This window comes from Macadamia integrifolia, unplaced genomic scaffold (genome assembly GCF_013358625.1).
Source record: "Macadamia integrifolia cultivar HAES 741 unplaced genomic scaffold, SCU_Mint_v3 scaffold_206A, whole genome shotgun sequence".
Classification (NCBI taxonomy): domain Eukaryota; kingdom Viridiplantae; phylum Streptophyta; class Magnoliopsida; order Proteales; family Proteaceae; genus Macadamia; species Macadamia integrifolia.
Window position 1 is genome coordinate 146,972 of NW_024870642.1, and position 16,275 is coordinate 163,246.

General features: G+C 45.6%; 1 protein-coding gene across 1 annotated transcript; it reads right to left on the minus strand.

Annotated features, from left to right (window-relative positions):
- Positions 1-14,369: 14,369 nt before the first annotated feature.
- LOC122071310 (high mobility group B protein 3-like) lies at positions 14,370-16,154 on the minus strand. The gene is made up of 8 exons (XM_042635637.1): positions 15,996-16,154; positions 15,846-15,900; positions 15,553-15,675; positions 15,340-15,397; positions 15,173-15,217; positions 14,959-15,039; positions 14,780-14,875; positions 14,370-14,661 (listed from the first exon to the last, which is right to left on the minus strand). The coding sequence occupies exons 2-8, from the start codon at positions 15,890-15,892 to the stop codon at positions 14,638-14,640; spliced, it is 474 nt and encodes a 157-aa protein (XP_042491571.1). The 5' UTR covers positions 15,893-15,900; positions 15,996-16,154; the 3' UTR covers positions 14,370-14,637.
- Positions 16,155-16,275: the final 121 nt, after the last annotated feature.

Here is a 16,275-nt window from a genome sequence, read left to right on the forward strand (position 1 = left end):
GGGCACCCCAAGGTGAAACACTTGGGCGAATAAACCCCTTCTCCAACAATTCTTGCAACTGAATCTGCAACTCCTTCAGTTCGGCTGGTGCCATCCAGTATGGGGCTTTAGACACTGGAGCTGCTCCAGGAACCAAGTCTATGGCAAACTCCAACTCTCTATCAGGCGGTAAATGCATCAGATCATCTGGAAAGACGTCGAGAAACTCTTTAACCACCTTTACCTCTTCTAGAGGTGTAATCCTTGCATCAACATCAAGTGCCGATGCTAAGTAGCCCTGACATCCACTCTCCAACAACTTTACCGCTTGAAGGGCGGAGACGAGGACCTTTCTCGCCCGTTTCATTTTATCTGTCACCCTGATTAATTTTTCAGCACACATCACATTAGCCCGATGGGCCGATAACCAATTCATGCCCAGTATAACGTCAAAATTCTGCATATTGAACTTAATGAGTTGTGCATCCAATTTCTTCCCACTGATTTCCACTGGGCACGGTCCATACACCTCCTTCAACTGTGTAACTTTACCAGTAGGCATACTAACAATCATCCCATGGTCTAGGGTCCTGGGTGGCATACCAAGTTTCTCAGCAAATCTCTTAGATACGAATGAATGTGTAGCTCCTAAATCGAATAAGACATAGGTTGGTATGCACGATATAGATAGGACACCTAGTGTAACAATGCATATAATTTCAGCAGGTCATCAATAGATAACATAAGGAATTTCTTAAATTTAGAATGTACCTGCTACCACCTTCATGTTGGCCTCAGCTTCCTCAGCTGATAGGGCATTAATCCTTCCCTGCGGTTGATTCCCCCGAGTTAAGGGGGGTCGGTACGCAGAGGGCTAACTGGAGGGCAAGGCTAGTCTGACCCGACAGTCCGTAGCATAGTGCCCATAGGAATGGCAGTTAAAGCAAAGGATATGTGATGTCGAAAATGGGGCAGGGCCCCTCTGTAGTTGACCCGCTATAGATGGAGGTCGAGGCGGCCTTGGGCCTGTAGGCACCGTACTAGTGTTCGGGCCGAAAGATGTAGAGCCCGAACCACCAGTTGGTCGAGGAGGGTAGCCAGATGGCCTATAGGGTTGTCTATATGTAGGCCCAGAACTATAAGACCCACGGTACGCCTTGGAGGAGTTGCCCATGTCCGGAAATGGATTTGACCTCTTCCACAACCCTGGTATGAGGGACTGTTCTCCCTTCTGCTTATCTTCCATGATCTTGGCCTTCTGCACAATCTGGCCATAGTCTATCAAATCTAAGACCTCAAGTACAGACCCAATGGACGCCTTTAGGCCCTTCAGAAATCTTGCAGCCTTTTCTTCAGCTGTCCGCATATGCCTAGGGGCAAAATGGAACAAGCTCTCAAACTGCTGCTGATACTCAAGGATAGTCTTACTCCCTTGAGTTAAGGCCATAAATTCCGTCTCCTTACAATCCCTGAAGCTACGTGGGTAATGATTGGCCAAGAACAATTCCTTGAACTGTTCCCAGGTGGGTTCCGGATGTGCGGCCAACAATATGGGCTTGGAGGCTTGCCACCAAGAGTTGGCCTCCTTCTTGAGTTGCAACCCCGCACAAATAAGTTTCTGTGCTTCAGTGCACTCAATCACCTCAAATATCTTCTCCAACTCTTGGATCCACTGGTCCGGCTCCAGAGGATCACTCCCCACCTTAGAGAATACAGGTGGCAAGTTCCTCTTGAATGACTCCACTACCTTTGATATATTATTCATCGGTGGGTAATTGGGAGCATAAGCTGGATAGTAAGGGTATGGAGGGGGCACCACATACGGAGGAACGCTGAATGGCGGAATTGGAGGTGTACCTCCCACTTATGGCCCCGTACTAGACCCTACAGGCAGGTCCTGTGGAGTAAGTATCCGGGGAGGTTGACCTGTTTGTGAAAGGTCTAGCTATTGCTGTATAGCAACTATAAATGCTTGTTGTTGCTGAAGCATTTGTTGTTGGAAAACCTGTTGTGACTGTTGAATTATGGTAGCAACATCCCCCGGAGTAATGACCGGTGGAGGGGGAAGTGTAGTCACAGGTGGGTCCCCTTGTGCCACACCCTGACCAAAGGTCTCTGGAGGTTGTGGAAGTGGGGTTTGCCCCACAAAACGAGACCTCCTAGGATTCAATGGTCGACTGATCGGACGAGGACCGCGCGAGGTACCTCTTGCATTGCTTCCGGATCTAGTACGTATCATCATATCCTTGCACCTGGACCATACCATACACCACATTGGTTAAGCAGCTTATAATTTATATCGGCACATAATCATATGCCAACACACAGGGTATTATAGTGGATGATGTTTTGCAACTAGCCATAACTTACTCCCGAAAATACAATGCTAGTGCTTCAACAAGTAGTACGATGGTCCCACCCGACAATATGGTGCTAGCCACACACACTTTTTTTTTCAGGTATATCATTATACTAATAATAATAATAATACCCCCACTTTTTGCCCCCTTTTTTTTCAAGTTTTCTCTCAACCGGCGAGCTGCCATCGGCGGGCAGGTTGGCCCGCCAGTCCGACCCGAGCGAAAATACGAACAGGGCTTTTAAGCCCCTGTTCCTCATTTGTTCCTCCCATTCCTTCCTCACTCTCTCTCTCTCTCTCTCTCTCTCACAGGCGATTTTTGAGAGCTCCTTGACGCTTCCACTAGCAATCTCACTCAACGATCTGGCGATTTTGGGAAGATTCAACTCCTCCACTTACTAGTAAGTCTCTTCCCCATTTCTCCTTAGAACGTGTGCTTGGGAGGTAGAATCCATGTGTAGTCCTAAATCTCGATTCTTTTCTATGTTTCTTTCCATAGAACCATGATTTCATGATAATGTGATGTTTTCTTCATGATTTATTTCTAGTTTTAGGATTTACTTCTCAATTTTTTAGAGAAAACCCCAACCGCGCCCTAGTTTTCTCAAATTTGGGGCTTTCTTCAATCTCTGCTCTTTTCTTCCCAATTAATAACTCAAATGCAATGCCTTATGTTTGATTTGTACTTGACATATTGTAGAGATCATGGAAAGTCAGGTATGCTTGAAATCCCATCCCTTCCCATGAAAATCCATCTCTTTGTGTTGGGTTTCTTTGATTCTCTTTCACCTCAATATCATAATAGTAGATGTTTTTGCATATTCTAACGATGGAATTTCATCCATGAACATGTAAGACCTTACTTTACTCTATTGTGAGACTTTTCATTTTTCTTAGGTTGACCTTGCACATTGAGAATTGGGGTTTTTCTATCATTCCTTACTTACCATGCTTTATATGCCTTTTATCGTATTTCTGTTTTGCCATAATTTCTATCTTGTCACTGGCCATGCATTTCATCCATAGACTTTCTAGCATTCCTCACATGTCACATTTTGATTTGCAAGACTTGGGTTTTTTTGGGAGCTTCCTCTTATTGCTCACCCATTCTTTCTCCTCTTTTCTTGCCAGGATGTCATCTCGCAAAGGCAAAGAGCCCGCATCCTCTGGCACTCGGCGTAAGACCACCGCTTTCAAACGGAAGAGTGCGGGGACTAGTTCCCCAGCCCCTCGCACAAGACGACCCGAACCTGCCCCTATTGATCCTTCCGACTACGACGAGGAACTCTTCCGCTGTTCAGAGGCAGCAACCAACTGGCAGGCCTTCCTGAAGAGGTCTGTGATGATGGAGAAGACTGTGGTAGTTGACGACTTCCACAAGGTTCAACTTCAGGAGAGGTTCACCACACTGGGTTGGCAGTCCATCCTCCACCTAGAATGTCCGTGCTACGAGCAGCTGGTTCCCAGATTCTACTGCAACCTGGAGGTTTCCTACCAGTACGGAGAGTATGCGATAACTAGTATGGTGAAGGGGGTGGACATTCAGTTGACTGTGGACACCCTGGCTGGCATTTTGGGTATTTCTTCAGCAGGGCATTGTTTCTACAGTCCTCCCAGGAGTAAGCCCATGGGCCCATTCTTGAGTTCAGAGACACTGGACCACATCTATGAGACCATCTGTGGCAGTAGGGAGCGTCCGGATTCCGAGACATCATTTTACCCAGAGGTTCGTGTGTTTTCCCGTTTGGTCCAGTTCAACTTGCTCCCCAGAGGAGGTCACCGGAATCAGGTGGGCTTCATGGCAGCCTTCTTAGCCTTTTGCATTTATAGGGCCTTAGAGGGAGGTGTCGAGCACTTGTGCTTGCCTTATGTCATCCTCAAGACGATGGAGCACCATACCTCACACCCCGAGGACGGAGGGTTTCCATATGGTAGGATCCTCACTAGGATCTTTGAGTTCTTTGGGGTGGACCTAAGTGGTGAGGAGGGGAAGACTCCAGCTGACAAGTTCGACCGAGGAAACCTACTGAGGATGGGTCTCCACACACTCATGGATGTACCTCAGAGAGCAGGGGCTCAGGGGGGCAGGGACAGGGGAAATGCCCATAGGGAGGATGTTCACATGGAGGAGTCTAGTGAGGAGGATGAGGACTATGTTCCTCAGGGCGAGGAGGAGCCTCTTGACTCGAGGGATACTGATCCTGACTTCATAAGAGCTGCAGGCCCACAGCACAGAGCCCCACCACCTGAGAGTGGTACCTTTGATTTTGAGGGCATGATGACTACCATGAGGGCCTTGAAGGAAGGGCAAGATCAGCTGCTAAGGAGACTGGATGAGAGTGCTTCTAGGGAGGAAAACATCCTGGAGAGGCAGGCTACTTTAGAGAATTCCTTCCTCAAATTGGGCCAGGACTTGGATACAATGGCCAATGCCATTTCAGCAGATTTTACCCGACTTCGAAGGGATGTACAGCTGGTGAACTCGAGGTTTCACTACTACGACCGTCGGCTCAATGTTAACTCTAGACCTCAGGTGAACGGAGTAGTAGTATTGGACGATGACGATGATCTGTGAGGACTTCGCTCGTCCATCCACACCAGCTTCTCACCTGTTTCCATGTTGTTGATCCTTATATATTTCTTTTCTTTTCTCATTCTTTGTACTTTATCTGTAATTGGACTTATTTGTGGGGTGTTATATTTTGTTGGTGGTTTGTGGTGAATTTGTATGTTTGATAACTTGTGTAGTTTAGTTGTGGTGTCTTTTGTTACTTATGATCATTGATATATATATGTTGTTTATCAGGTGTTTGTATAAAAAATTTTTTGAAAATCTCGTTTTGCGCCGTTATGCTGCCGAAATTTCGTTAAACCCGTACTCGATGGGTTATGACATCAATTAATTAATCTTTCATTTTCTCTCATGCATGCCATTAATGCAATAACTAACTACAACCATTATTATTCCTTTATTTCTTTGGCTTTTAACTCTTTAAAGTTTTTATATTACCCAATCCCATTTCCTATTATAGATTCTATGGGGTCTACATGGTATGCTGTGAGTGAATAGAGCATCGCGCTCTGATACCACCGTTGTCACACCCCGTTCACACAGAACCAGACCGGTGACAGAGATAACTCCGGTTAACCCAAACCTGCCAGGATCATCTGATACAGTATCCAACCACAGGATATACACAACTAAGAAAATGTTCGACAGTTCAGCGGAAGACTTAATTTACCTATAAATATCTCCATTATACTTGATACCCAAATTGTAGTACATAGTTAAGTACATATGGGCCCACAGGCATGATATTTACACAAAAAGAATACAATTTACATATCAAGTATACAAAAGGGATCATCAAAAATAATCAAAGACTAAAGCTCAGCTCGGTGTCAAAACTGCGGTCCCGCAGCACAGCCCTCACACGAGCAATCCGTGCCGTGCTCTAATTCCTTGGGGACCCACCAATCCTCTTCAGGGAATTCAACTGTGGGGCCCGACCCTTGCTCTTCAGGTTGATGAGCTACAAAATCCTCTAAAAGGGGTGCACACGTGGGATGAGCTCACTAGCTCAGTAAGTGAAAAGAAGGACCACACAGCAGTCCACACAACAATCACAACCATATGTACTATATGCTATGCAATTCATTTTTAATCACATCCACCTAAGCAACATTACTAAGTCTTTGGTTTAGTGCTACTACAACCACAGTGAGCATATACTCCGGGTACGAGCCGCGAACTCCATCCCGCGATACGCTCATAGGGCTATCGGAGAAGGCCCACCATGAGTACTCGAAAAAGTAAAACATGCCGACCATCGGCTCTCAACATAAAAGTAAATGACAGAAAATAAAGGTGCTGACTCTAGCAATTTAAAAGCAGTACGATTGGCCCTCTTGAATATACCACCGGGGTTGCCGACTGTCCTAATGACCAGCCGGGCGTATGTCTAACCACCACAGTGACCCGACAACAACGACCACTGCTTCCCCCCAAATGGTAACCCAACACCTCAACCCCTGTTGGGAAGGGTCGTAGCACGGGAAGATGATAATCCTACCCCGCATGCTCCTATATGACATAGTACGATTGCATAGTGCCTCCGCGTCCCATTCCACGAGCCACCATTGCACTCGTTTCCAAGCCGACTACGGCATCTAGTCTATTAATGCATTATGCACAATGATGTCAAAATTCATCACATAAGCACATCACTATTTGACATTGAGAAAATAAACCAACACGCATGGCATAAAAATATGAGGATGGCTAAGCTACATAGCATTTGCATGATGACATGGCTAGTCTAGATACAATTAAATGAATGCCAAACAAGCCTTGAAACAAGGTCAAATGTCCTCTCCCCACTTACCTGTAGTGTACAAAGACTCACGCCTAGTACGGGTGAGATCCGGTGCGAGAAGCGTAAGTTTTGGTGAACCTATCATAAGTGAACGGGGTTAGTATTTCGCCACTTTGGGATCAAAACTAACAATATTTGATGACAAAATCACGTTTAGAATCCTAAAAGAAGGTCGCACATCCGTTTTGGGTCCGTTCGGACGTAGAAAACACGTTGGGAGTCTCTTGGGTGGGTCGGACAGCCCACCTGTCTTGACCCACCAGTCATGATCGGAGGCTAGGTCGACCCACCGGTCCTAACCCACCAGTCATAACTAGCGGGTAGGTCGGCCCACCGGTCGGCCCGTCGGTTGGGCCCTCCGATTGGCCCCGAGGGCCTGCTAAGACCGACAGGCAGGTTGGCCCGTTGGTAGGGCCCTCCGGTTGGCCCTGCTAAGATCGGCGGGCAGGTTGGCCCACCGGTTGGCCCGTCGATAGGGCCCACCGATTGGCCCCGAGGGCCTACCCTCTCAGGCGAGTGCCCTCAGGTGGGCCATTTGGCCCACCGGTCTTGGCGGGAAAATGCCATTTTCCCCAAAACCTTCCCCAACCTTTGGGGAATCAAATGGGGCTTTTCCAAACCCATTCTCCACACATTCAAAGTCTCATAAGATGGTTCTAACCTAGATCTAGGTTAGATTTAAGGAATGGAAGCCATCTTACGTTCTTTGCTCAAGAACTCGTTCAAAAACTCCAAAATCACTTCAAATCACCAATGCTCCTCCAACCGTGGAAACTCTTCTTCAAATCCTTCAAAATCAACACATAAACCATCTATTAAACCTTAGATTCATCATCTCAAGGGGGATTTACGAGACCTCAAGAAACACTACCCAAATCAAGGGTTTTACTTGGGTATGGTGAAAGTTTAGGGAATATAGCCTTCGCTCACTTCTAAACGCAGATCTCGCATTGGGGATCACTCTTCCGGCGTCGGAATGGGAAGATCAAGCCTTGACACCTCTTAAATCCATTCCTTCTTCCTCTTCCTCCCCTTTCTTCTTCTCCGTTCTCTTTTCTCCCTCCTTTTCTCTCTCCTCTTTACTCTTTTCACCAACCACCCGAATGGCATAAATAAAAAAATGAAAAACTCATAAATGTTATTTATACTTTCTAAAACAATTAAGGAACCACATGGGTGGGTCACTCAGGTGGGCATCCGCCCACCTGTGACCGCCCACCTGAGGGCCGAAAATTGGCCAACAAGTGGGATTTTGATGGAATTCGACTCTCGACATGAATCTCACTCTCGGCATAAGGTATATTATACGTATGCGCTTTAGGATACGGCTACATACCTGCTTTATCCGTACATGGCCTTATGATATGTGCATGTACACGGCTTGGGTACACCCGTCTCCTCTAGCACTGACTCGGACTTGTCCGGCCAACCGGTGTTCAAAGTTACCCTTGCCATCATGGTCCATAAGGAACCCACCTTAACCCTCTCTGGTTCGGGTATTGCATGGTTAAACCGGGTCAACCGTGTAATTAGACCGAGACAATGGACATGACACTGAAGACTGTAAGTCTTTGAAAAGGGAAATTGATGAGCTCATCAAGGTCGGATACCTCAACCAGTATTTGAAGCAGAAATATGGTGGGAACTGGGCCGAGCCGAGGAGAGATGAAGCCCAGCCGAGCCGTCCAAGGTCCCAGCCACGGACCGAGCTGTCACATACGACAACCAGCCCGTGGATCTGGCCATCCTAACAATCATGGGCGGACCTACGGTGGAATCAGTCAGAAAATCCAAAGCACACTCGTGGTACGTATGCATCACGGAACAACCTGTCAAAGCCCTCAAAACGGATCCACCCATTACTTTCTCTGACAGAGATCTGAAAGAGTTGAACTGGCCTCACAACAACGCTATCGTGATTCAATTAGTGGTGGCCAACCACCCTTTCCACAGGGTCGTAGTGGACACGGGAGCCTCCATTGAACTCATGTCATACGAAGCCTTCATAAAACTGGGGCTTGGCACTGGAACCTTAAAACCAACCTCAGGACCCTTGTACGGATTCTGAGGCATGCCAGATGAGCTAGAGGTAGTTGTTGACCTACCTATAACCATCGGACAAGGAGCTCAGACAGCCACAACCATGGTCTCTTTCATGGTCGCCAAGATTACCTCACCCTACAATGCAATCCTTGGCCGACCTGGTCTCAATGGTCTTGGGGCGATTGTGTCCACTAGGCACATGAAGGTCAAATTCCCAACCAGCAATGGAGTCGGAGAATGCAAGTCCAGTCAGAAGGAATCCCGGGAATGCTATGCCAACTTCATAAAATCTGTCAAAAAACCGTGCTCGAGCCTAGCATGTATGGTAGAAGTTGTTGATTGTAGAGATGAAAGCCTCTTGGCCCGAGCCGAACCAGTTAAACAGCAGCCTACAGTCCAAACCACTGAGGTCAGTTGACACTTTTATCAGTAGAGAGTTTTATCAGTAGATTGCCTTGAAATCCCATCGATTGGGTGTTAGTCTTGAAGATTTTGTACTATCAGCACCTTAGCAGTTATTCAATTTCAATCACGTAGCAGATTAGATTCTATTTTGAAGCAATGTATTTGTCCCAAGTGCATACAACACCTTAATATACTATGAAGCTTCTCGCAAATATCTGAATCTTCTAAGATTGTGTACAGCTCGGCAGCATCTAAGACCGAGCTCAAGCTCGGCACCACAAGACTAGACCCTAGTCTGGCGACTCAAAGACCTTAACCAATGAGGCACAAAGACCGTGCCACAGCTTGACAGCATCTAAGACCCAGCTCAAGCTCGGCAACACAAGACCAGACCCTAGTTTGGCGACCCAAAGACCTTAACCAATGAGGCACAAAGATCGGCCACCAGCTCGGCAGCATCTAGGACCGAGCTCAAGCTCGGCACCACAAGACCAGACCCTAGTCTAGCGACTCAAAGACCTTAACCAATGAGGCACAACGACGGGGCTCCAGCTCGGCAGCAACTAGACCGAGCTCAAGCTCGGCAACATAAGACTAGACCCTAGTTTGGCAACTCAAAGCCCTTACGAACTAAGGCATGCAAGCCCGAGCCCCGACTCGACACATCATGCCCTTACGCACTAAGGCATTCAAGACTAAGCACGGCTCGGGACCTCAAGACCTTAGGTTATCAAGCATGCAAGCCCCAGCCCTGACTCAGCACCACAAAAGACCTTAACGCAAGGCAAATCAAAAGATTGAGCCCCAGCTCAGCACCCCTATGGCTAGTCCAAGGCTTAACGCCTCAAGGCCACACTCAGACAGCTGCACTTGTCCTTATTCTTCCAAAAAATTACTCATTTCGGTCCATGCCCGAAGCACGAGAAAATAAAGAAAGAAGCACAAGAATACTGAGAGATGAAGACATAAAATAAAATTTTTCATTCTCCAACAATGGGAAAAAAGCCCTAAAAATACATCACTACCGAGGGAGACATCTACAGAAATATGGATCTATATATATGAGGCTAATCTTGGGGGGCTGATCCACGAGCCTAGCTCAGTACAAGAAAATCCTTCGAGCCGGATCACCTCTTCACCAACATCGATCGAGCCGCAGGGCTGCACTAGAGTAGCATGGACGGGAACGCGCCGCTCATAGTTCGTTAGATTGTCGCCTGGCATCTTACTCTGAAGGAACAAGATGACATCGTCCGAGCCGACCTAAAACGAAGAAATGTTAATGTCATCCAACCACTTCTGATAGGGCTAAGGGTTCAGCCACCTCGGTCGCCTCCAGCAACCTCCTGTTCTGGCTCTCTAGTTATCAACCCGACATCATTGGGATGGTCCTCCTCAGATCAGGCCATTTCTTCTCGACCCCCATAAAAGCACTTTTCCACCTTTTCCTTCGAACGAGCCACAGCCACGTCTTCGAACCGTTGAGCAGCCTTGGCTGAGAAAGTGAAGCATTGCATCTCGCATCGGATTAAATGCTCTAGCAGGTCGATTCAAACTGCTAGAGCTTGGGGCTGGTGATGAGGCAAAATATGTTACTTTCCTTAGCACGGATGAAGCATGTACGCAAAGCTGAACAGGATTGAGCTGCCACTTTGGCTTCCTTCAGGCCGTGGCCACCTCGGCCTTAATTAGGCCGCGCTATCAGCTCAGCCTCCATCAAGCCGTGCTGTACCCTCGGCCTATGGCTCGGCCTCCATCAAGCCGTGCTGTACCCTCGGCCTATGTTAAGCCACGCTGAACCTGTGCCTCCGTCAGGCCATGCTTTCACCTCGGCCTCCATCAGGCCGTGCTTCCACCTTGGCCTCCATCTTGTCGTGCTCTACCTCGGTCTCCGTCAGACCGTGTGCCACCTCGGCCTCCATCAGGCCATGCTTCCACCTCGGCCTTCATTTTGCCGTGCTAAACCTTGGCCTCCGTCAACCGTGCTCCACCTCAGCCTCAATCAGGCCGCGCTATATCCTCGACCTCTATTGGGTCGTGCTTCCACCTCAACCTCCATCAGGCCGTGCTTCACCTCAGCCTCCATCAGGCCGTGCTTCCACCTCGGCCTCCATCAGGCCGTGCTTCCACCTCGGCCTCTTTCAGGCCGTGCTGCCTCCTCGGCCCGACGTCCACAACAAGGTTTCCAGAAACTTCTTTTCGTCCACCCCTACATTCAAGGAACGTAATCCCTATTCCGAAGGACAGGACTCTATCCACTACACGTCATCATAGACGTCATACGGTTGGCCTTTCCGAGTTAAGAGGGGAATATTCCCAGAATCACAAAGCCACTATCCTTGAGGACTCCATGCCGAAACAAGACTCTTCACAATCGTCTCCCACTTGCCCTCCATCAGCAGCCTATAAATACCAAGGTAAGCCTCTATCATATGGGGGATTACTCACTTCTCTTTCTGGAAAAGCTCTCTTGAGCATCTGTTGTGGAAAGATCCAACTTAGGCATCGGAGAGTCCCCCGTCGGGTCAGCCCGGCTCTCCCCTGCCATCTCTTCTATGCAGGTCGGCCAAAGCACCAGGAACTGCAGGGAAGATCGTCCGGTCAAATTTTTCCGCATCAACAGGCACTCATGATTGTAGATCTTTTGTTAGAATTGGTTGAAATCTTAACCGTATAACTTGTGTGTTCTGTTCACCCGACCAAAGACACTGAAGAAAGAGCGGAATCCAAAGTACCCCGTATCTCCTCCGAGGAACAAGCTGGACCACTATCAGATTCTCAAGTATCCCCTCACCACTGAATCTGCCATGAAGAAAATAGAAGACACACACTTGTCTTCATTGTTGATGTTTGGGGAGATAAGAAGAAGATCAAAGATGCTGTGAAGAAGATGCATGACATCCAGACAAAGAAAGTCAACACTTTGATCAGACCCGATGGTACCAAGAAGGCATATGTGAGGTTGACTCCAGACTATGATGCTTTGGATGTTGCCAACAAGATTGGCATCATTTAAATGGAGATTTGATTTCATATTGGCTTGTTAATTGGAATTTGGAAATCTATGATAGTGCTAGAGAGATGCTAGGCATCTGCATTTTTCAATAGTTTCAGGTGTAGTTCAAGTTTTCAAAATTTTTTTACATGAACAAATTCTAAATTGATTGGATTTTTCTTTAAATTAAAAAAAAAAAAATTAATACTAATAATAATAATAATAATAAAAACCATGTGTGTTCTTTTATGTTTTTTGTCTTGAAATGTGGCAGTGCCACTAGTCTCGGTAGAATTTTTTGTTTTCGTCGCTGCACAGCTCTATCAAATTGTGGGTGGAGATTCAATCAAGACTGGCACAGAAGTGCACTCCCCAGTAATGGAATCACAAGTTCACTGCGAGGCATGGAATCAAGTATCGGTATTGGATCGGTCAGATCAGTTGTATTGGATCCGTATTGACTGAGACCGATCCTGATACCTGACCAATCCTGAGTCGAGTATTGGTATTGTCCTGGGTATTGGATACCAACCCGACCGATCAGTTAAAAAAAATTTAAACTTACTCATAAAGGACGAGAGAGAGAGAGAGAGAAAGAGATGCGGCTATGTCCCTGCTTCTGCCCTAAAACCTTCTTCTTCCTTTCGTTTGATACTGGCGATCGGCGATTCACAAGAAGACTAAAGGTTCGGTGGGACAGCAATTGCAACAACAGCCGACGATTGCAGGGGCAGTGACGGTGAGATCTCCCTTGCCCTATCTGTAGGGTGACTTGACTCCTTCAAAATTCAGATAAGCTCCAACTTACACCCAGGTGAAAAGGACTCTGGGTCCTGGGTGTATAAGCCGAAAGAGAATCCATGCACGCTGGGTCCTGGGTGTATATCTGAAAGAGAATCCATGCTCTCGGCTCTTCCATTGCATGTGCAATCAACGCTAAGTAAGATACAACTCTCCACAGATATGAGTTTTGTGACTTCCATTTGGTATTGGTAACGATCTCTCTGAGGTCGATCGGACAGTTGCTGCAGCTGCGCGGGGCTTAATATTATTTTCACAAATCAGGTGAGAAAGGAGAGATGCAGAATTCGTGAAGAATCAATAAACCGTGGAAGAAGAATTTGTAGAGAGAAATTTGGGGCTATGGATATGACTAAAGAAGACGCCGGTGATCGAAACCAAAAACAAAACGCAGTTGAAGGATTGAAGGGTAAATCATGCAAGGGATGTCTAAACTATTATTCGATTCTAAAATCCAAGAGCTCGGAATCCTATCTGTGTCGCCTGTGTTGGCAGAACCCTTCAACAAGTTCCCGGCTACATCATGGGAGAATCTGAGATGGAAGCTTTCAAAGACCGCTGGTGTTTCTGGGACACCATGGGGCAAGGGGTTTAGGAGTAGTTTTAGATTTTTTTTTTTTTTAAATTTGACTGATACTAGCCAATACCATGACCGAACCACGAAAACTGTACAATTTCTGATCCTTGACCAATCCGTATCATATCTGTTTTGACTGACCGATAGAGTTTTAAAACCCAAGGTATTTGCATATTAACCTTAAAGTGGGATGGTTCTTGGATATTTGCTATATTGATGGAGGTAGCAGAAAAGCTTGAGAAAGAAAGGCTCTCTTCTTTTTTCTTTGTTTTTTTTCTTCTTCTTGTTGAAGGATTGTTAAACTCAAAACAGCCTCTTTTAGAACAAAGGCAAGACTGCATATATGCCCCCACCAAGACCCTGCAGTGGTATAGCCTCGTCCCATGCCCTGGTTGTTCTTTTCATGTGAAAACGGATTTCAAAGGCGAACATGTGGCATCCACAATTTTTCCTACACTCGCAAATTTGTGGTATCTCGAGTTTTAAAACTCTTATGGGATATGCATAAAATATCTTAAAACCAAGAACAATACAAAAACGTAACCCAATAATGGCAATGGTTCCCTGCCCCTTCCATTTATTCCCAAACACATTACCACCATGACCATCACCATGAACGTCAACAGACTCCCACGTTTGATTCTTACCCCATAAGAAGACACTGAAACCTAAAATAAAATAGATGAAGAAGCCCCATATCCATAGAACAACTCATACTGAAATCCAAATTCTAAAACCCACACAACTACCGCAGACCCCATCATCAACAGGAAACCAAATTCTGAAACGGAAAAGAACATCAACCAATGAACATAAGAAAACATGGAAGGAGTGTGCAAACCCAAAAAGGAGGGCCACCCTAAACAGAATCATTAGAACATAAAGATTTAAATACAAAAGATCGAGCTGATACAGTTCCTAGAAAGTTCCAGAAACTCTTGATTCTTTCTTTCTTGATAATAACCCAAAAAGCAGAAAAAACAAAAAACAAAAAGTAATCTGTTTTCCACGGAAGAAGATGAAGAGTAACAAGAAACGGAAGATTATCCTAGACCTGCTACACAACTAACGAAGTCCCCTCATCTTTGTCTTCCTCTGTTTCCTACCTCCTACTATCCTCTTCTTCCTGCAAATTCAACCAAATACAGAGAAAGAGCTTTTTAACTAAAATCATTGAAATGTGATCCTAACACGTTTTCACAATGAGAAACGAAAACGAGGGATTTGTATATTCTTCAACTAACCTCTCCACTATCATCTTCGTCATCGTCGTCACTAACTTCAGATTTAGATTTTTCAAATGACTCCTCTTCATCATCCGCTGCGTTAGCTCCTTCAGCCTAGTAATACCCAATCAACAAACCCATTAATCAGATTCTATTAAAACAGGGGAAAGGAGGGAGGAAAGTAGGAGAAAGGAAACCTGTTTTTTATTATAAGCCTGCATGCTCTTGTTGTATTCAGTCTTCCTTTTCTCGGCTTTCGCTACATAAGGGGCCTTTTCCTGGCCAAAACAGATTAGATATTTTTTCTTATCAGAACTTTTTTCTATGATTCTTAACAACCATTAATGAATGATGTTTTGCATAACGAATAAAGTTGAATCCTCTGAAATATTTCAGGTAAGAAATACTCACAGCATCTGACAACGACTTCCATTTATCACCTCCAGCTTTGCCCACCTACAACTTTTTTCGGTACGCAATCAAAAAATACAGAATTTAATGAGAGATCGGCTACAGTGGTAGAAATTGAGGAAGAACAAATATTCGGTGGATCCAGGGAGATGCTGACAAAAACATACAACGGAAACGGATTTGTTGTTTGGGTGTTTCTCCTTGTACTGCTTCCTAAACTCCTCCCTTCATTTTCGCACAGATGGAGAAAATAAGAAGACAAAGGCGAAGAAGACGAAAGAAGAAAATGGGGGGAAATTGAAATTAGCACAACAAAATTATCAAGAGCAACAAAATTTTAGATCAACAGCAAAAATAGGAAAAAGGAGGAGACTTTTTACATGAATACGAAAAAGGCACTTGCAGGCCTTTTCGGTTTGTTAGGGTCCTTTACTGCCTTCTCTTTCTTCGCTGGCTTTTTGCCGGCTCTATCACCTCCGGCAGGTTTTCTCTTCACAGAGAGCCTAACCAAAAAAAAAAAACCGATTTTCCCATTCATATGGAGAATTATAGATCGCAAATCCATAATCCGAACAGATTCCTAAATAATATCAATCTAAAAAAAAAATACCCAAAAAAAAAAAGAGATAATTGAAAGGAAAAGATAAACAGGCAAGGGACAATCAAAACTCACTTGTTGTCAGCTTTTCTAGTCTCGGCCTTCGGTTTTGCTCCTTTCATAGTGAATCCTGCAGATTAACGATCCGAACAGTGAGAAACAGCTGAAAATCGGCCGGAAAACGATGAAACTCGGTTGGAATCAGTGAACAATTGAGTTTCCTACCTTTTTCAGGGTTAGGGTTTCGCAGAGAAAGGCAAACGAAGAGATATGCTTTGCTGTATTGGTTTGGTGTGGTGTTATGTGGAAAGGGAGTGTAAGGGTTGGGGGATAAGAAGGAAGAGTTGTGGAGCAACCAAAGTTAAAATTCAATCACAAATTGAAATGAAATCCGGCTTTGGGCGGGATATGAAAAATCCTTGCCACGTCATCTATCCTTGTGCTCTCATTCTATTGGCTTAACCCTTTGCTTTTGCTTGCTTTCACTATATTTGCTTTGCCTTTT